Here is a 17,773-nt window from a genome sequence, read left to right as displayed (position 1 = left end):
GGGGCTGTTCCTACTCGGGATCACGTTGCTCCTTCAGCGCGGTTTTGAAAGACAAATGTCTTGTCCTCGAACAGAGGCCACACCCTTCTCAGCCCGTTCACAGTCCCAGGAGCATTGGCACAAGGACAGCCAGTAGATGGCAGAAGCCGGAGCCAAACCTGCTCAGTGAGGAATCCTAGCCTTCCTGGCAGGAATATTCTTCCTCCTCCTCCTCACCTCCTTTTTTTTGGCAACCACCGCTGAGCACACACACAACGCTCGCTTTTCTCATCAATAAAGCAGAGATGTGATGTGGCCAAGCACAATAATGTTTATCTTCATGAACCACTGGGATACCCTTGGATGATGAAAAGCCGTGTGTTAAACTGACAAAAATGTAATTAGTAATAAAGAAGTGCTCTTGTTTTGGGGGGATGATGCAGCCAGTTGCTGAAATGCAAATAATTGCAGTGCTTGAGTTCCCGGTGGGTGTACCCTGTGCTGCAATCATTTGCATGCTGTAGGATAAGGCTTCCTTCCCCTAGGAGGAAAATGTCCTGTGGCCAAACATTGCAAAGAATGAAAGAATAGTTTAGGTGGGAAGCGATCCTAAAAATCTAGTTCCAAACCCCTGCCATGGCAGGGTCACCAACAACTTGGCTTTACAAAGGGTGTTAGCCTTGAAGCCTTATATGTACACAAATTGTGTAGGCAATTTGAGAATCTCTAGTACAGTATTTCAGAAGTGGCAAATGAATTTACCTATAGTAAGATTCCAATACCCATGGCCATTTGGTTGTTGGTTCCACTGTTGAAGTGTCAGAGCAGACGGTATCACACAACCCTGTTTGCAAGGACTGCAGAAAGAATCCTTTTGCCATTTATTCAAACAGCCACTGCTGGCCATGACAGTAAAATCCTAAGCTGTCCTCCAGTTAGTCAGCATCTGGTCACTTATAACTGGTTTCTAGTTTCCATTTTCTTGCTTCTATACAGGTATACCTACAAATAAATTTCTTTCTGATCATGTCAGAAAGACTGAAGTGAGCAACAGCAACAATTAAACCAAACTGCAAAATAAGCCAGAAAAAGGATTGATTTTATTAGGAATGGTACATTTAAATACATGTAAGACTTTGGGATTAATTTACATATTTCTTCCAAAAATGTTTCCCTTCTTTGACAATACAGAAGTTAAAAAAAAATATCTAATTCCAAATTGTAAGAACAACAGTATTTGCAGTGGAAATTTCTATTAATCAAAACAAGTGTGCATTCCGGAGATTTAGACTACACTTTTCCTGGGAATTTTTTTTGCTGCTCTCATTACTAAAATAACCTTCCTTTCCATCAAGACTATTGCTAGTCATACACATGTTATTCAGTATCACACTTTTGGGTATGAAAGCTATGTCACTTTAATAAACATCAAAAACATGGACATGCATATTGACATTTCTGTGCAGTTTTATGAAGTCACCTGTCAAATAAGGCCTATACATACAATACCACATACTAGTGAATTACTGTAAAATTATTATAATGGATTCCCAATAAACCTGACATCTGGATGGTATGTCTCATTTTAACAGAAAATTCCAGCTTTCATTACTGCTTAACATTGTATTAATCCATTATCCAAGTGAGCAATATTCAACTAACCAATGTGTATTCCTGAAAGTCTTTTGCAAATTAAGCATATTGTCAAGGTCATGTAAAGCTGGAACTTAAACAGCCTGTTAAGCCAAGCAACAGGGAAAAAGGGGAACTCTAAACTAATTTTATCTGGTCCATTCATTCTCGCACAGAAAAGTAGCCACAGAACCTTAAAGGAATTAAATCTATACTTCCTGTTCTCAGACTTAATACCAAGGACAAAAGCTAACATAGTATTTTGGAAGTCAAAGGCCTTGGAGGTGGAGGGGAAAGTAGGGGCAAGAAAGGGAGAAAGCAGCGTATTGTCTCATCCCATTACCTCAGCATTACGTGTACATAATATATCTATGATAGAAATGTTTACTAATAGCAGGGGAAAAAATAAAAAAGACTTCCCACTCCAGACTTCACTGAAAGAAGAAAGCTGACAGCCAGCCCCTCCTCACAGAGATGGCCTATTTGATGACAGGCACTTTGGCAATGTAAGAGGAGGTCACCCTTTCATCATGTTAACTCTTCCCCTCCCAGATCTCACATATAACTTGTCTCAAGTCTTGAAGAAACTTGAATCAAATTAATTAATACATCTCTCAAAGCAGGTTAACTACGGCTGTGAGCAGAGCTCGACCTAGAACGAGATTTTCTTTTAGAAGAAGAGGGAGAGGGGGAAGAAGCTATCAAGCTGGAGCGGTGGCTTTTGTGGGAGTAACTCTTTTTAGGAGTACGACTGCGAGAACGAGAGCGGGATCGAGAGCGAGAGCGGGATCGAGAGCGAGACCTGGACCTGGAGCGGGACCTGGAGCGGGAGCGGGACCGGCTGTCCGATCTGGAAGATCCTGTAGACCTGGACCTGCTGCGAGATCTTGAGTAACTCCTTGATCGAGATCTGCTTCTAGAAAAACAAAATTAAAAACTGTAGTCTCACCTCTTACTAAATTTAAAACAATCATGTAAAATTTACTCTGTACGCATGGCCCATCCATGTGAACCTGTGAAAGCGCTATTCACAGCATTCAGCCATTTCACAGGGCTGCTAGATTTCTGCTCTGCTCCATCATGACAGCATCTTCCTAGGTGAAGGCCAGCAGGAACTGCTGGCCTTGACACTCTCTGCTACTGGCACAATATGATCTGCCTAATAAAAGATGCCTCTCCCCAGCTCCTGCCAGGAGGAGAGAAACCAATTTTTAGGCAGGGGAATCTCTATCAAAGAACAACTCTTTGTCTGCAAACATCCTGCCTTGAAGTATCATTTAGTTTATCAAGAAAAACACAGAAATGGAACTTACCTTCACTAGTAATGCATCCCTTTTTTCATGGAAAGAGATAATGAAAGAGCTGCAGCCCACATGATTTTTATGACTGAACAGCAGAACTGGTTAGAAATAATGCAAGCAAGCTAACTGATTTTCTTTTATTCTCATGAACAAATTGGCTTTCACAACTATTTGAAAATATTTCACAGGACTGTGAAACAGCTTTCCTTTAAATGAAACATTTTTAATATGAAAATTCATGTTTTAAGAAGTTCTTTCTTTATAATACCACATTTTGTCTTTAAAAAAAATTTTACCCACATCCAAAACTGTTCTATTTACCCTGTTTAAGCAAGTTAGTTCTTATCCTTATCTGTTTACACTGCTCAAAAGTGGCTCTGTGCAGTGATATTTAGCTTGGGGCCAAAAAACTACATAATCAAACTTTGGCACAAATACTACCCAAATCCATGCCCTCAGCAGAATTTTATCATGCCAGGTGACATACCTATGCCTTCTGTGGTCTTCAGTCAGTTTAATTCTGCGTCCATTCAGCTCAGTGCCATCCAGTTTTTCCAGAGCACTCTTCATGTCACTGTAAGATGCAAACTCCACAACCCTGTATACCATAATGAAATGAAAGAAAAGTTTCAGAGAAGCAAAAAATAAGGAAAGCACGTCTTTTTTAATCTGTTGATTCACAGCTGTTTCATCTTCTGAAAGCTAGTTTTTAACATGGTTAATAAGAAAATATGACACCAACAGTCCTAGCTATCCATACCTCTCACATCTACTTAAACAATAGCAGAACTGCCATCTGCAAGGAGATGGAGAAAATGCAGAAAGCTGCATAAACCTGCATCAGCTGAGGAAATACCTATCAGTCCTCCACTAAACTGCATCCCAAAGCTGCCCATGAAACAAAACAAGTTTGCAGACTCTTCTGACTTATTCAAGAATTTTAACAGTGAATAGAAAAGTCCAGTCTTTGTGGTTTTTTAAGTTTGAACTCAAAACAGGGTCTATGTTGCATTGGTTTGCAGTGGCCCAAGAGCAGTTTTGCCAGCACAGACACTTTATTCACACTTCCTTCCCTCCTGCTTTGTTGTGCAGGACCTTTGTAGTCTGTAGAACTGAGAACAGAGAGTGGGCAGGTAGGTATTCCCCATGGAAGTTGGTTATGTTCACTTCCCATGACTTTGACTGCTGAACCAGTGTAGAGCAGCCACAGACAGGAGGTGTTTTAGCCTCAGGCCTCAGATCATAAATGATTATATAAAAATAAGACAGTAGGGCCTAACGTTTGAGAGGAATTCTCCCTTCCTTTCCTGCTTTCATGATAGAGAATAGACGCTGAACTCCTACTTACTATCAGTTCATGTTTTGGATTGTTTTGGTTCCTTAACTAGAGAAATTTCCGCATCTAAGCCACCCTATAGATCTATATCTCACTTCTTCTGTATTAAAGGAAAAATCATGCCCTTAGTAGTTTCAGCTATCATATCACACGAAGACACAAAATGAACTTACCCTTCATTCCTGTTGTTTCTGTGTGCATCCACATAGGTGACCTCCCCTGCCTTTCTCATGACATCTTTCAAGTCCTACAGCAAAAGTTAACATTTTAGTTTGAACGGGACACAAATCAGTCAGGTAGCAGAATACTCCCCTAAAACTTTCCCTGCTGAAACTGCTTAATGCTTTTCAATTTCTATATATAAAAAAATAAATATATATAATTTAGAAAAAGTTTCTGAAACAGCTTATGTAATAGCAGCTGCATATAGAAAGGATGCATCATTTTACAGCTACAGTGAATAAAACACTGCTTTCAAGATAATCCTACATCCCAAAACCAGCTGTTACGAAAACACAATGCAATACTTAAAAAACCAACATGTCCCCTGAAATCAGAACTGAGAAGTGCGGTAGTATTAAATCCAGATTTTCATAACTAACGCCCCAGCTAAATGACATTCCAAAAAGTGTAGACAAATTCAACCTTTATGCTCACCTCCCCCAGCTTCAAAGCAAAATTAAAAGCCAAAAGGTCTAACTACAATGTAATTAAAAATTTTACAAAGGAATTTTTCTTTAAAAGTTTCATTTGAGTATCCGTCACACTACAGTGTCACATCAATATACATCCTTGTCTTAAACTTAACAGAGGCTAAACATGGACAAGTAAAATTACTTGCTCAGCAATAGGAGAAAGTACAAACAAATAATGCAAGAGGTCACTAAAAAGCTAAACATTTGTCTAAGTTAAGGCAGCACTTTTACCCAACAGTATCTGGTATTTTATAATCCCACACTACTTACCGCAGCACACCACAAGTGGCAGGTGATATAAGAAGGTACCTTAAGCAAAGAGCTGCTTGTCCAATACCTAGCTGGCCAAGAGGAACTCTCTTACATGAGAAAGGCAGTGATGGCTCATAGCAATATGCTTCACGGAGGTACCAGAGGCCCTGAAAGCACTGGACATAGTCTCCAGTCTCCAGAAGTGGCTAAAGAACCCGAGGATGATCTGTGCTAGCCAATCGAGATCAAACCCAGGCAAACCAAGATCTAGACTGCCAAAAAACAGGAGTGTCATAGGAACCAAAAGGAAAATTCAGAACAGGCCAAACCCTAGAATTTCAGCCACTAGAAAACCCCCAAATCTTTGGTTCTTTTTCTTCCACACAAGAAAAATGAAGGTTAACCAAATCAAGGTTGTTAGAAGAAGTTCAAAATGCACTTGGTTAGAATTAGAAATACGCTTAAGGAACAAAAGACTACAAAACAAAAAGCCAAGAAAAAACTTTAGAACATTTGCCACAGAATATAAAAAAGCTTAGTTTTATCTAGTATTTCGATTCAATAGTTTTTTGATAAAAACTGATACATGGAAAGTAGTAGATATTTTCCTTGTTTCACAGGTCTTAATATAAAGAAACCCTAACAGCAAATGAAAATTGGTCCCTATTAGTACTATTAAAAACAATACTTCAAATTATCTCAATTTAGAGATGATGGACAAAATTTTGGCTTTGCTCAAGTCAATGAGACTTTAACCTGACCAGGACTGGTAAGTCAAAAGGGAGTTAAAAAATGTTAATCTACACGATTATTTCCCAAATCAGTAACTTTAGGCTTTAAGATTGAGGCTCCCACAATCCTGCCACATTACGTGCTGAATCCTAAGAAACGTCAACATGAAATATTATTTGTAATCGCAATGTCAACACGATTAAGACGCCAACATTACTTCTCAAAAGAGAGGAAGTGTGCATGTGTTATAAAAGCTCAACATTCTGTAATTAGGGGAGTGTTTTACAAGTTACCTGGTATCACCTAACCAGTGGAACGATCAAATTTTATCTTAAATTTACTGTTCTGGGTCACCTTAAATAGAACAAGAAAACCCTGTTGTCCTTAGCACCAGAGAGAAATAAGGTGTAGGACAACCATAAGTAGGAAAATATATCTTGATGTAATACAGACCTACTTTTCTCAACTGCTTGAAAATTTGATACTGGGAAACTGATCAGGGTGGTTGGAAAGCTCTAAACATGCAGAAATACATGTTTGCTAAAAAAAAAAAAGGAGAGCATCTAACAGTTTGTCTACTACTTAGAGATGGGATTATCTATTAACAATATAGTCAACAATCTGAGGAAATTGATCTGAATACAAATATTTCTGGCTTTTTCTATGTTTAAATATCCCAACACAGTAACTTTTAAGGGAGATAGATGTTCTCAAAGTATGGGGATCTGGGCACACCAAAGATTAAATTCTGTGTGCAAGTTTAAAAGCAAGGTTCCATAACGAGTGTGCTTCCTAGCACAGATTAGAAGGGAAGAATAATGGCACTACTGTTAATGGATTAGCTATTTTAATGTGTTTTAAGTAGCACAGTTAGAAGTTAAAACACTACAGAGTTAGTACCAAAGCAGTACAACTTCAAAAGTAAATGTAGCTTGCATATGGTTGTTACCTTCAAATGATGTCTATTTAGGCAGGTATCGAAAAGTCTCTTATGATAACTTATCATGTATTTAAGAGACATTAAAACATTTCATTAGAATACTAAAAGATTCATCAGTATGAAATCTGAATTGGGTGGGCTTCAGATTAAAATGTAAGTACACATAAAGCCATTATAAATATTCACAAGTAAAAGAAAGTTACAAAAATGTTAATTTTTTTTCAAGTTATGCATTTAACACTAAAAAGTCTTATAGGATTTGTTTTCCTTAACACTCCATTATAGCTTACTTCTCTGGTCCCTACTGTTGTTTCCAAGTGACAATCTCTTCATATATGTAACCGCGTAGCAAACCCAGAAGATACTTAGATTAAATCCAGTTGATGATAACCTCAACTCAGCTGGTTTTCTTTAGTTATTCAATAATTAACACAACTGTTCTGTTACGAACCCTTTGAACCTGTCATGCAGAAGATAAACTTGAGTTCAACCGTTGATCTGCATGGATTGCACCCAACTCTTACGAAACACATCAGCAGAGCTCCAGGCAAACCAAGAAGCCTCCTTGTGGGGAAGTAGCTCCAAGGCCGAGGCTTTGAACATTCAATATGTCCTACTGCATCTTTCAGGACTTTAATCAAAGTCTCTTCATTCAAAGAATATATAGCTTAACGAACAAGACTAAACTCCACTATTCACTCACCTTTTGTAAATAGCATCTGTTGCTATGTCCTTACAAAGTGAACTTTCTATACACTACACAGAACATAACTAAAAGAATTCATTACATGGCTATTCTGTTAAAAGCAAGCTAAATATTAGCAAAACATTAGCAAGAGGTGAAAAAAACCAACAAAAAAAAGAAAGGTGGTAAGAAAGCTTCAAATTACAAGTACTGAAAGTTTGGGTTTTAAAAAAAAACTATCTACAATAAGCATACTCCACACAGTAGCTCTCTTAAAATTTCCTCTAATAATGATGTATTACCAGAATTCTCAATCATTAATTGGGTCACAAAAATATTTTGCAAAACATAAGAAAAGACTGTAAATTACAACCAAAACAAAGGCATGCATCTCCAGGTGTAACAATACAAAAGAATTACATAGTTTGAATTAATGCAATGTTTCAATATTTTAGAAACAATTTAGAGTCTTCTAAAGTTTTATTAGCTGGCAAATAGAATTAAGAATCTGTTCCCAACTACAAAATCTAGTTACAGAATATTTGCCCAGCTTTGAAACAAAGGACTTCTGTAAATGCTTGAATGCTAATTTTCACCAATCCCTGAAGCATTTTTCTTATTTTTTGTTGACATTAAATATTTATGATGGCTTTATTAAGAAATTAGACTGAATGCAGTCTACTTACGGAGTAGTAAAATAAGGTGTAAAAAAGAGAAGGTAAGATGCTAACTCACCTGCCAGCTGATACGGGATGAAAGGTTTTCAACAATGATCCTGTGTTCAGTACGAACAGGAGGCCCATACCGGCTGGAAGAATTCAAAGGGGACAAAAAAGAAAAAAATCTCCAGTGTAAGGAATGTAAAGTTTAAGAAATCTGACATTTTCTACAGTTCGCTGAATGATTTAAGTAATGTGATTATTGCTGGACTGCAGACTTGATTCTTCTTAGTCAAGAGTATATTTAAGACTCCACTAGAAGAGTGTCCCAAGTTTTTTCAGAACACCCAGATCTGCCAAGTATTTAAACAAGAGGACTCAGAGACATGAAAGTGGCAGGATGACTCTTATTTTTCCATTATTGCAAACCTCTTCTTGTCTAGTACTAGACTACAGTCTGACATCATGAACATGACTACAAAGTCAGATGCCCACGACCTTCAATCAAACAAACTTGCTATTTTGAAAGTTCACTTGTAGCCTGGACCTTGGACCAATTATACCACACCAAGGTTATTGGCACTAAAGTAAAAAAAAATCTAATTAACACACTTGCATATGCAAATTAGATGTTCCAGACATTGGTTGGTAACTGGCAGCAATTCTGACTTTGCAACAGATGTGAAGGTTTATGTCCCATGTATCTTCATCTTTCTTCCAAACTCTACTCTGCACAGGCCACAGCTATGAATGTTTCTACAGAGTAAATTCTTCCACACATATTTCCTTCACACAGGTAGATATAAAGTGAAAAGATGTAATGTGTAGTTGGCTGGCAGAATACATGCAAATCTGCAGAACTTTCGCTGCACGTTGGCACAAAGTTCACCACTGGCTCTAATCACTGAAAGTGAACAACTTCACAAATACTGCATGTCCTCTAGAGGTATTCTAGAGATGAGCTGTGTCCTGGTTTGCACATTCCATCACTGGAGAGAGACTCTCCTGCTTGGTCAGCAAACTTAGTCAACTGGTATTTACTAACACATGCACAAGTGTTTTATCTTGTGCCCTAGCACTGCTCCTTTTCTAGGCTGTGCTGAAATAAGCATTTTGATAATCATACAACTGGAAATGTGAAAACTTGGTTAGACAGTAAATACCTTGAATTACTGCTCTACAATATCCTACTTATCAGGTAAGCTCAATTTGGTGAATCAAAATCAAAAGCTGCAATAGAGAAGCTCTGCATTTCTCTTGACTTAGTATTAAAATCAGCCAATCCAACTGCAGCAATACTCCTTCACGTCATTTACATGACAGCAGGAAGCAAGACCAGTGTAGTGCCTACAATATGGCGAAGGCACATTTCATAATAGGTTTGTGAACCTCTCTGAGACAGTTAAACTGCTTTAAAATCCCCACTCTCCTCAGCCTGAGAGGGCAAGTAATAGTAATGAACCTGCAAGGTTTGAGAACATAAAAACTTTTTTTGTGAAGCTATACAGGGAACCAGAGCTGGATCCCTAAATCACAAAAAGAAAACTCCAGTTCTTTTGTGACCGGAAGAAGAAAAGGACACAGTTCTTTTGTGACTGGAAGAGGAAAAGGACAGAGAGCTCAGACCACCTACCTAGATCCACTCTGCGACTGGTAATAACTGAACCGTTGTGAGAATCTTCCCCTTCCTCTTCGGGCTCGAGCATGTTCAATTGTGACCCTTTTGACAGGAACAAAAAAACCCCAAGCACATAAAAAAATTAAAACAACAAACTTAAAGTATTTGACATTGACTGGAAGCAAATGTGCACAATGTGCACAAACAAGAACTATCTTGCCCTTGCTAGAAACGATTTATAACACAACCACTGGCATTTCTTAAAGAGCCAGACCAGTGTTTTTTCTCATTGGTCTCCCTCAGATTTTCATGAAAATTGTCACGAGTCTGTAATTAAGACAAACACTTGAATATGCTCAACCAGAGTCCAGGAGTACTCACAGAGAGAAAAGAATACTAAAATAACCAACAACAACCTAATGACCTAACATACAGCTTCCATAATCACAATAAAAATTACTGCAACATTCAATGACTATAGTTCACATTGCTGCCAACTGAAGTGCAATGATCCAAATGATAATAGGCTATCATCAGATTATTTTCTGGTCAATAGACAGATAAATACTAAATAAGTTCAATTCACTCTTACTAATATTCCTAATGAGAAGATCCTGAGTTACCTCTGAAAGAGAACTAAGTACAAGTAGAGAAAATGGTCAGCCCTGCTCTAAACCACTCCTCCTCCAGTCCTAAACTAATCTTTGCCTTAAACAAGACTGGATCCTAATGAATATCTTTAAAGTTATGGAAGGTATATCCCACTATAGAACCACAGGAAATGGGTGTCAGAGCACAAGATGATGCACTGCATTTAGATGCAAAGCACTTTTTCTGTTAAGGGAAATTATGCTATCATACTTACCTTTCATCACACAGCTCTTTACCATTTAGTTCATAAATTGCATCATCAGCATCCCTGTGGTCTTCGAATTCCTAAGAAGAAAATAGAAATAAAAATGTATTTTCCCTCCCAGTATATGCAAATACTAATAAATATGCTTCTTTATAAATTTTACATTTCTACAGCAAGTATCACCAAGAACTTTGAATAAGGAAACTAGTTCCTAGTACATTTATGACTGAAAAGCCAAGATGTTCCTAGTCATGATGATTTCTTCTCCCTCCATCCCACAAACTCCTTTTGCCTCCCCAGTTGTTTCAGTATAACTTATTTGCAGGACTTATTAATTACATTACCAGGTTTGCTAAGAAATATCTAAAATACTTTTGGGGAGAGGCGGGGGAAACTACTTAAAGGCATATAATTTAAAACACAGCTCCACATACAGGAAAATTGAATATAACAGCATGACCTGATTAAATGCAGGAGAGCTGTGCACTGCCAAAACTCTCCTAAGATTAAATTCTTACTGAACCAGCAAAGAAAGAGTGAACCAGAAAAAAAAGCCCTCCTAATTTTTTTCAGAGTGAATTCAGTTCACTAGCTGGGCAAAAAGATGCCCATGTAAGAAGAGTATGAAACATAAGCCCTTCTTCAGCGCTGGCCACCTGCAGGTCCAGATCAGCTATAACAAGCATAATTCCCTTTACTGTTGCAATGGAATCTGTCACTTCACTTTTGGCAGAAATGCTGCTTTAGTCAGCCTGAGTAGCCTCTGCCCACTATCCAGCCTACTGGTTCTTGGCAAAGATGCTTGCACAGCTCTGCAGGAAACTAGGTCAAGAAACCTACCCAGATGAAAAAACAGCCCACTTTGTGCAGGAGGTGGGGGTCAAAAAGTGTTATTTTTCAATCATATCAGGTTCCCAGGTAGGTTCATTATGTGTGGCTGGATAACTGCAGCAACACCATGAGAGGCAAGGGGACAAAGGAAAGAAATAAAGCAGAGAGAACAAGCAGCTGGGTAGGGACTGCTGGCAGCAACAGGGCAGATGGAGAGAAAAAATTGTGGAACTGCAGCTTGCAAGGAACGAACAACAGAGAAGAAGCTTCCCAAGTTGAACAAAGTGTTTGCATAACTATAAACTGCTTTTCAGAAGCAATACTGGCTTAAGCAATCTTCCCCCTTCTGCACTGAAATTTGTTTCACTACCAAGTGAAACATCACACATCCTTGCATGATGATGCAAAGATTATCTTAAGACACATAATTTAAGTCCAGCATTTAAAAGTATCAGTAGTTGGCAACTACAAGTCCCATTATGTCAACTACTTTCTAACAAACGGAACATGTGCAAGTCTATCTAGCTTTATGGTTTGAAATTTGAAAACACTATGTTCTGAAAGCTACAAAATTTAAGTCAATATAATTAGTTTCAAAGATTAAGCAATGATTTCAATCAAGCACAACAAAACATGCTTTTAGCACTATAACAATATTTACTTGGTTTTGTAATAAGTTTTATAAACACAAGTCTTAAATAACAGAAAATAAAGATGAGCTGATAGCACAAGGCCAATGAAGTGCCATGAAGGATAATGCCATTCCGTGTGTTTATAAATGACATGGATGACAGGATCAAGCACAGCCTCTGCAGTTCTGTGTCTGGGAGGACAAATAAATTTACCAGAATGAAAAACCATCCTACATAAAGACCTTGATAGGCTGAAAGATTAAGCAAGCAAGAATGACAAATCTTAATGAAAGATACTCCATGACGTGCTGCATGTGGCATAAGACAATCCTAAGCAGCAGAATGCGCTGGGGGCTGAGTGGCTGGAGAGCAGCTCTGCTGAAAAGGCCATGGAAATCCTGTAGAGAGTCAGCTAAGCATGAGTCAGCAGCATGGCCTTGCTGCAATGACAGCAAATTGTATCCTGGGCTGCATCCGTAGGAGAACAATCAGCAAACCGAGGGGTGCTATTATTCCACCCCACTTGGCATTTGTTAGGCCACACCTGGAACACTGTGTCAAGTTTTGGTCTCTCCAGCTCATAAAAGACATTGAAAAATTGGACTGAGACTAGCAGAGGGCAACCAAAATTCATCAGAAGGTTGTATAACAAAGAAAAGCTGAGAGAGCTGTGTTTGTTCAGCAGGAAGAAAAGGCAGCTTCAAGGGAATACAGTCAGTCTTCCAAAACCTAGAACATAGTTACACAAACAATGGAAGTGATTTCTGATATGGGTGCACAATGATAGGATGACAAGTATGGGAGGGAAAGTTGTTTAGCTGCAAAGAAAAAGCATTTTATTCTGAGAACAATTGCATTATTAATATAAATTTATGAGACAATGATTCAATCTTATTAGTGATCTTTGCAAAGAAAATGGCTCCACCTAGGAACTAGAGAGGAGGGAGGACTGACTGACTCGCTTACAGGAGTTGAATAGAAGCTGTTCCTGAATGAGACAACAGCCCTGCCCAGGAAGAGAAGAGGAACACTCAAGGAAAGGGGACTGAGAAATAGCAGCAATTGGAAAGAGCACTCTAAATATAAACTCAGGCTCATGTCTACATCAGCCACTTACCTCCAGACTTTTAAGAGACAGGTATTTATTTACCTGCTGGCAGTGAACAAGCAGCTCAGAATGCAAGGGAACCAGAAACCACTATGTGTAGGAGTTAAGGAGCAATACTCACATGAAACTAAAGTAGGCAAAGCCTGTCCTTTTGTTCCTTTCCAATAACTTCACTCAAGGGATTGATCTTGGCAGAAAGAGTGACCTGTAAGCCTGCCATTATGCTAGGGCAGTATCAGCCTTTCAAGTCTGAACTAAGTGCTGCACAACAGCTAATTCTCAATTCTCATGAGATAAGTTAAAACACAGGCTGATTCTGAGTCGATCTGTAAAGCTGCAAAATTTGGACACTTAGGAGCACAGAGCTCTAGAAAGCAGTGGTAGGTAACTGAGATACAATAAACTGTCTATTTAATTTCATAGTCTGACAAGCATATATGCCCTACAAACATGTACTGATGATGAATATGCTGAATTTCAGCTGCACAAGACTTCAAAGCTGTGCTGCTTGGATCCACCAGCCAGCACCCACTACACCAGCTGTCGTAGCCAACTACTCTGCTTTTAAGTCAGGCCATTATTTAAGAAATATGACCAAGCAGACTGCAAGGGCTGAGAGTGGCACTTAAGTGGTTCTTATAAACTCTTCTTCTGGGTGAAGACTGCAAAATTTTGTACTGCCATAACAGAATAGAGTCTTCAGAAATGAGGAGTAAATTTTAAACTCACGGAAGACTATGATCAAACAATGTATTTAATGTAGCTGGAATATTACAGAAATTTTGAGCAAAACCTGGGCAAAACTGTAATCCAAAATTATGAAAAGCCTTCTGAAATGTTTATTAATATTTTCCATTTCCCGCTGTAAATATTATCTTAAACATCTTCCTTTCCTTGACATCATCCTAGCAAGGTTAGTACCTGCAAGCAAGAGCAAGGAAAACAAAGCTGTTACTTACCACAAAACCAAATCCATTTTTCAGATGGATTTCTCGTATGCGACCATATCCCTTGAAGAACTTCTCTACATCCCGTTCACGAGCTCGTGAGCTCAAGTGTCCAACAAAGACACGGCAGCCACTCATCTTAAGGGTGATGCTAAAAAAGAAAACAGCACCGTTTATCAGATTAACAAACTTAAAATAGGGTGATTAAGATCACTTTTACACCTCAGAAATCTTCGTTAAATAGGATTTGATTTTACTGCCCTCCAGGTATACATGTTAAAAGCCTGATTCTCTACAGCCAGAGAAAGGATAAAATCCTGTTTTGCTGGCTTCTAGCAGAACCCACAAAGAACTTCCAGTTTTGCACTTTTTAATCATAAAACTTAAAATCCCAAATCTGTAATTTCAAAGATTTTACTGGGTTAGCAGCTGCTGGGGAAAAAAAATCGTATGCTAATAATGAGAATAACAACAAACAAAAAACATTCTTAAAACTTTTGCTTTTATCTTGAAAAATCTCTTCAATAAAATTTTATTAGCACACAAACGATAAATGGTAGCCATCAAATTATTTTCATTTCCAGTAACCATAAATATTATTTCAACAGTCTAACAGGCTGTGAAGAAGAATTTTGCATTATGAGATTTCAACAATGGCGAAAATAAAAAAGGCTATTTGAGGCACTCAAATTTTTAAAGCTATCCACTAATCCAGTATATATAATTTGAGATATTCTATGTAAGACTCTATTTTTAACCTTAAGGTGTCACTTTTTCAATTTATGTGGTTTAAAAATTTTTAAGATCCCATAACTGGAAAATATTAATTATTTGTCTCACTCAATGAGCCTGCTGTCATAGAAAAAAAACCAAAGAATTTGAGCCCTAAGGAATGGAAATATGACGTGATCTTGCACAATACTGGGCACTAATGCACGCAGAGTAAAAAGACGACATGTCATGTCAGCTGTGAAAATAATTCCCCTCAGTCGGGATGCAGTATTTTGAATTAATGTGATTTACCTTCTCTGTTAACGTACACCCATTAGGTTTCTACTGAATACTTTCTTTACTCAGACTTACCGTGCCGTCAGAGAAGTGCTGGAGTTTTGGAAGCCTGGCTACTGGGCTTTTTATGGGGCGAGGGGCTGAACTGCAACAGCACTTACTTAGACTGGCCTCAACCCCGAACCTCGGAAGAGCCTACGCTGCGCCCTTTGTAGCCATTCTCTCCTTTGTGCTCACCCGTGCATTTTGATGCCCACAAGGAAATCCAGTTCAGGGGGCTGGTTCAGCTCCCTCGCGGAGTGCCCAGTGTTCCAACACACGGCTTCCCTGGCGCACCCTTACCGCACAAACACTGGCCAGGCCAGCCGTGGGTATTAAGGGAAAGGCAGGCCCTCGTAGAGGAAGGACAGCCTTACGTAACTGTAGGCTTTAAAACACGGCAAGAACAGCCACTTTGGTAACAGCGCTCATTTTGGGAACAACAGAGATTTGAAAGATTAAAATGACAGCGTAACTGCTGTTCGATATTTTTAGTTCTAGAAAAATAAAGTGGGGAGAAGAATCACAAAAGGAAATGAACACGGGGTGGGTGGGTGGAACTGATCACCACTGAAACTGTCAAATATACTGCGAAAGACTTACGAACAACCCATCCGCGCGTTATTTACTCATTATCAAGGAGCACAATGGATGCGAGATCTGTATTGACACCTGCGAGGCGCGGAGCTTCACGCGTCGCTCCTACCACAATGAAATCGAGTTCGCTCGCTGACGACTCAGTAGGTGCGGAAAAGCCCTCGGGAAGCACGGACCCGCAGCAAGCGGCCATCTGCTCCTCCCTCCTTTCGAGAAGCCGTGAGGATCCGGGACTGCGCCAGGCCTGCGGCCTGCCCAAGGCGGCCGGGCCCTCTTCACAGGCCCGCCGCCATCACGGCGCCGGCCCACGCAGCGGCGTCGGCCCCTGCGGCTCTTCGAAGCTTTGCGCTCGCCTCCAATCCGCGACGGCTCCTCGCGGCCATCCCGCTGGGATCAGCCCTCCCAGCTCGGGGCAGCGATGGATGGCGGTCCCCCCCCCCCCCTCCTCCCCCCCGGCCGCGGCTCCGCCGAGCGCTCGGGCCTGCGGCGCCGCGCGGCGTCAGAGCGGCCTCCGCCCGCCGCCCCGGGCCTCGACCCGTTCCCGCCCCGCCGCAGGGTACCGCCGCCAGAACCCCGCCGGTGGCTCCCCGCGCCCGCCCCGGCCCCCCCGCGGTGGAGGGGCGGCCACGCACCGTCGCGGAGCGGCGAGTCCTGCTGGCCGTGAGGGAACCGCTCTGCGGCCGCGGCGACAATGGCTGCCGGCTGCTCCACCGACCGACCGCCGCGCGACAGCTGCGCCTGCGCACAGCCCCGCGCACCGCCCCGCCCGCAACGCGCCGCGCGGCACGACGGGAGACGTAGGCGCGGGGGGCAATGGCGGAGGGCTCCGGGAGCATCCCGCTCCCGCCCGCCGCCGCGGACAGGGACATTTCCCGCTACACCGGGATGCTCTGAGCCCCGTCCAGCCTGGCCTTGCACACTGCCACGGATGGGGCATCCACAGCTTCCATGGGCGGCCTGTTCGTGCTGAACTGCCCGTGACTTTTTGTCTAAGACATGGCAAAAGAGATAGATAACAGTTCTGCTTAACACGTGGAGGAGAAAAGTCACACGTGCGGAGAATTCATCCGGAGTGATGCACTCTGCAGCTCAGGCCTGCCAACACACGTGTGCCGCGGCCAGCCCCTCAATACCATTTTCTCTTCGGCACACAGAATGACACCGCTTTGGACAACGCCGCAATATTTATTGTTAATCGCTGACACCAGGGGGAAACCTTGGCTGGGGAAAAGCGTCTAGTGAACATCCAGGCCTGGATGGCAGAAGCAGTTTTTCCATGAATAAACAGCACACTCCTGCTTTATCAGTCAGATATATGACTTTATGGACTTCTTACAGTGTAATTAATGACAGTTTACAGTATGATGACCAAGATGAAAATTATATTTTGTCAATGTAGCATAGCTTGTTAAGTCTTCGCTGTCCCAATGCTTAAAATATAACTACAGTTTGGTTTGCCCATTTTTACCCCCTTGTCTGACAGCATCGTGTCTGGATTTCCTGTTTTAACTTGAAGTAAAAATCTAACTTGCCCTTATGATATTGTATGTTAGATTCAGGCATCATTCGAATTTTTTGCCCTCTCTAGGAGGGAGATAACCTAGACATTAAACATCCACATAATAAATAGAATCTTTTAGGTTGCAAGTGATCATTCTTTCCCATTCAGGTATTGACACTCCTTCAGCCTTCTCCAGGCTGAGCAGTCCCAGCTCGCTTGGCCTCTCCTTACATGAGAAGTGCTTGCAGTCTCACACTTATCTTTGAGGTGATGTGCTGGATTTGCTTCAGTAAGTCCACGTCTCTTTTGTGGAGATAACACTCCAGATGTGGCCTCACCAGTGCTGAGTAGAGGGGCAGAATCGCCTCTCCCAACCCTCCAGTGGTGTCCTGGTGAGTGCAGCTAGTGCAGCCCAGGATGTGACT

The 17,773-nt window shown here is 40.8% G+C and overlaps 1 protein-coding gene across 2 annotated transcripts; it reads right to left on the bottom strand.

Moving 5' to 3' along the window:
• Window positions 1-1,057: 1,057 nt before the first annotated feature.
• LOC136557407 (serine/arginine-rich splicing factor 5-like) lies at window positions 1,058-16,587 on the bottom strand. 2 transcript variants are annotated; one of them, XM_066551183.1, is made up of 8 exons: window positions 16,480-16,587; window positions 14,216-14,354; window positions 10,695-10,765; window positions 9,845-9,931; window positions 8,288-8,360; window positions 4,422-4,495; window positions 3,400-3,510; window positions 1,058-2,527 (listed from the first exon to the last, which is right to left on the bottom strand). In XM_066551183.1, the coding sequence occupies exons 2-8, from the start codon at window positions 14,339-14,341 to the stop codon at window positions 2,236-2,238; spliced, it is 834 nt and encodes a 277-aa protein (XP_066407280.1). In that variant the 5' UTR covers window positions 14,342-14,354; window positions 16,480-16,587; the 3' UTR covers window positions 1,058-2,235. The 2 variants fall into 2 exon arrangements, with proteins under 2 accessions (XP_066407280.1, XP_066407282.1); XM_066551185.1 differs by lacking the exon at window positions 16,480-16,587 and adding an exon at window positions 15,923-16,103.
• Between the last annotated feature and the right edge of the window lie 1,186 nt (window positions 16,588-17,773).

This window comes from Molothrus aeneus, chromosome 6 (assembly GCF_037042795.1).
Source record: "Molothrus aeneus isolate 106 chromosome 6, BPBGC_Maene_1.0, whole genome shotgun sequence".
Classification (NCBI taxonomy): Eukaryota; Metazoa; Chordata; class Aves; order Passeriformes; family Icteridae; genus Molothrus; species Molothrus aeneus.
Note: the sequence above shows the minus strand (reverse complement) of the source record. Positions and strands in the feature narration are given on the sequence as shown.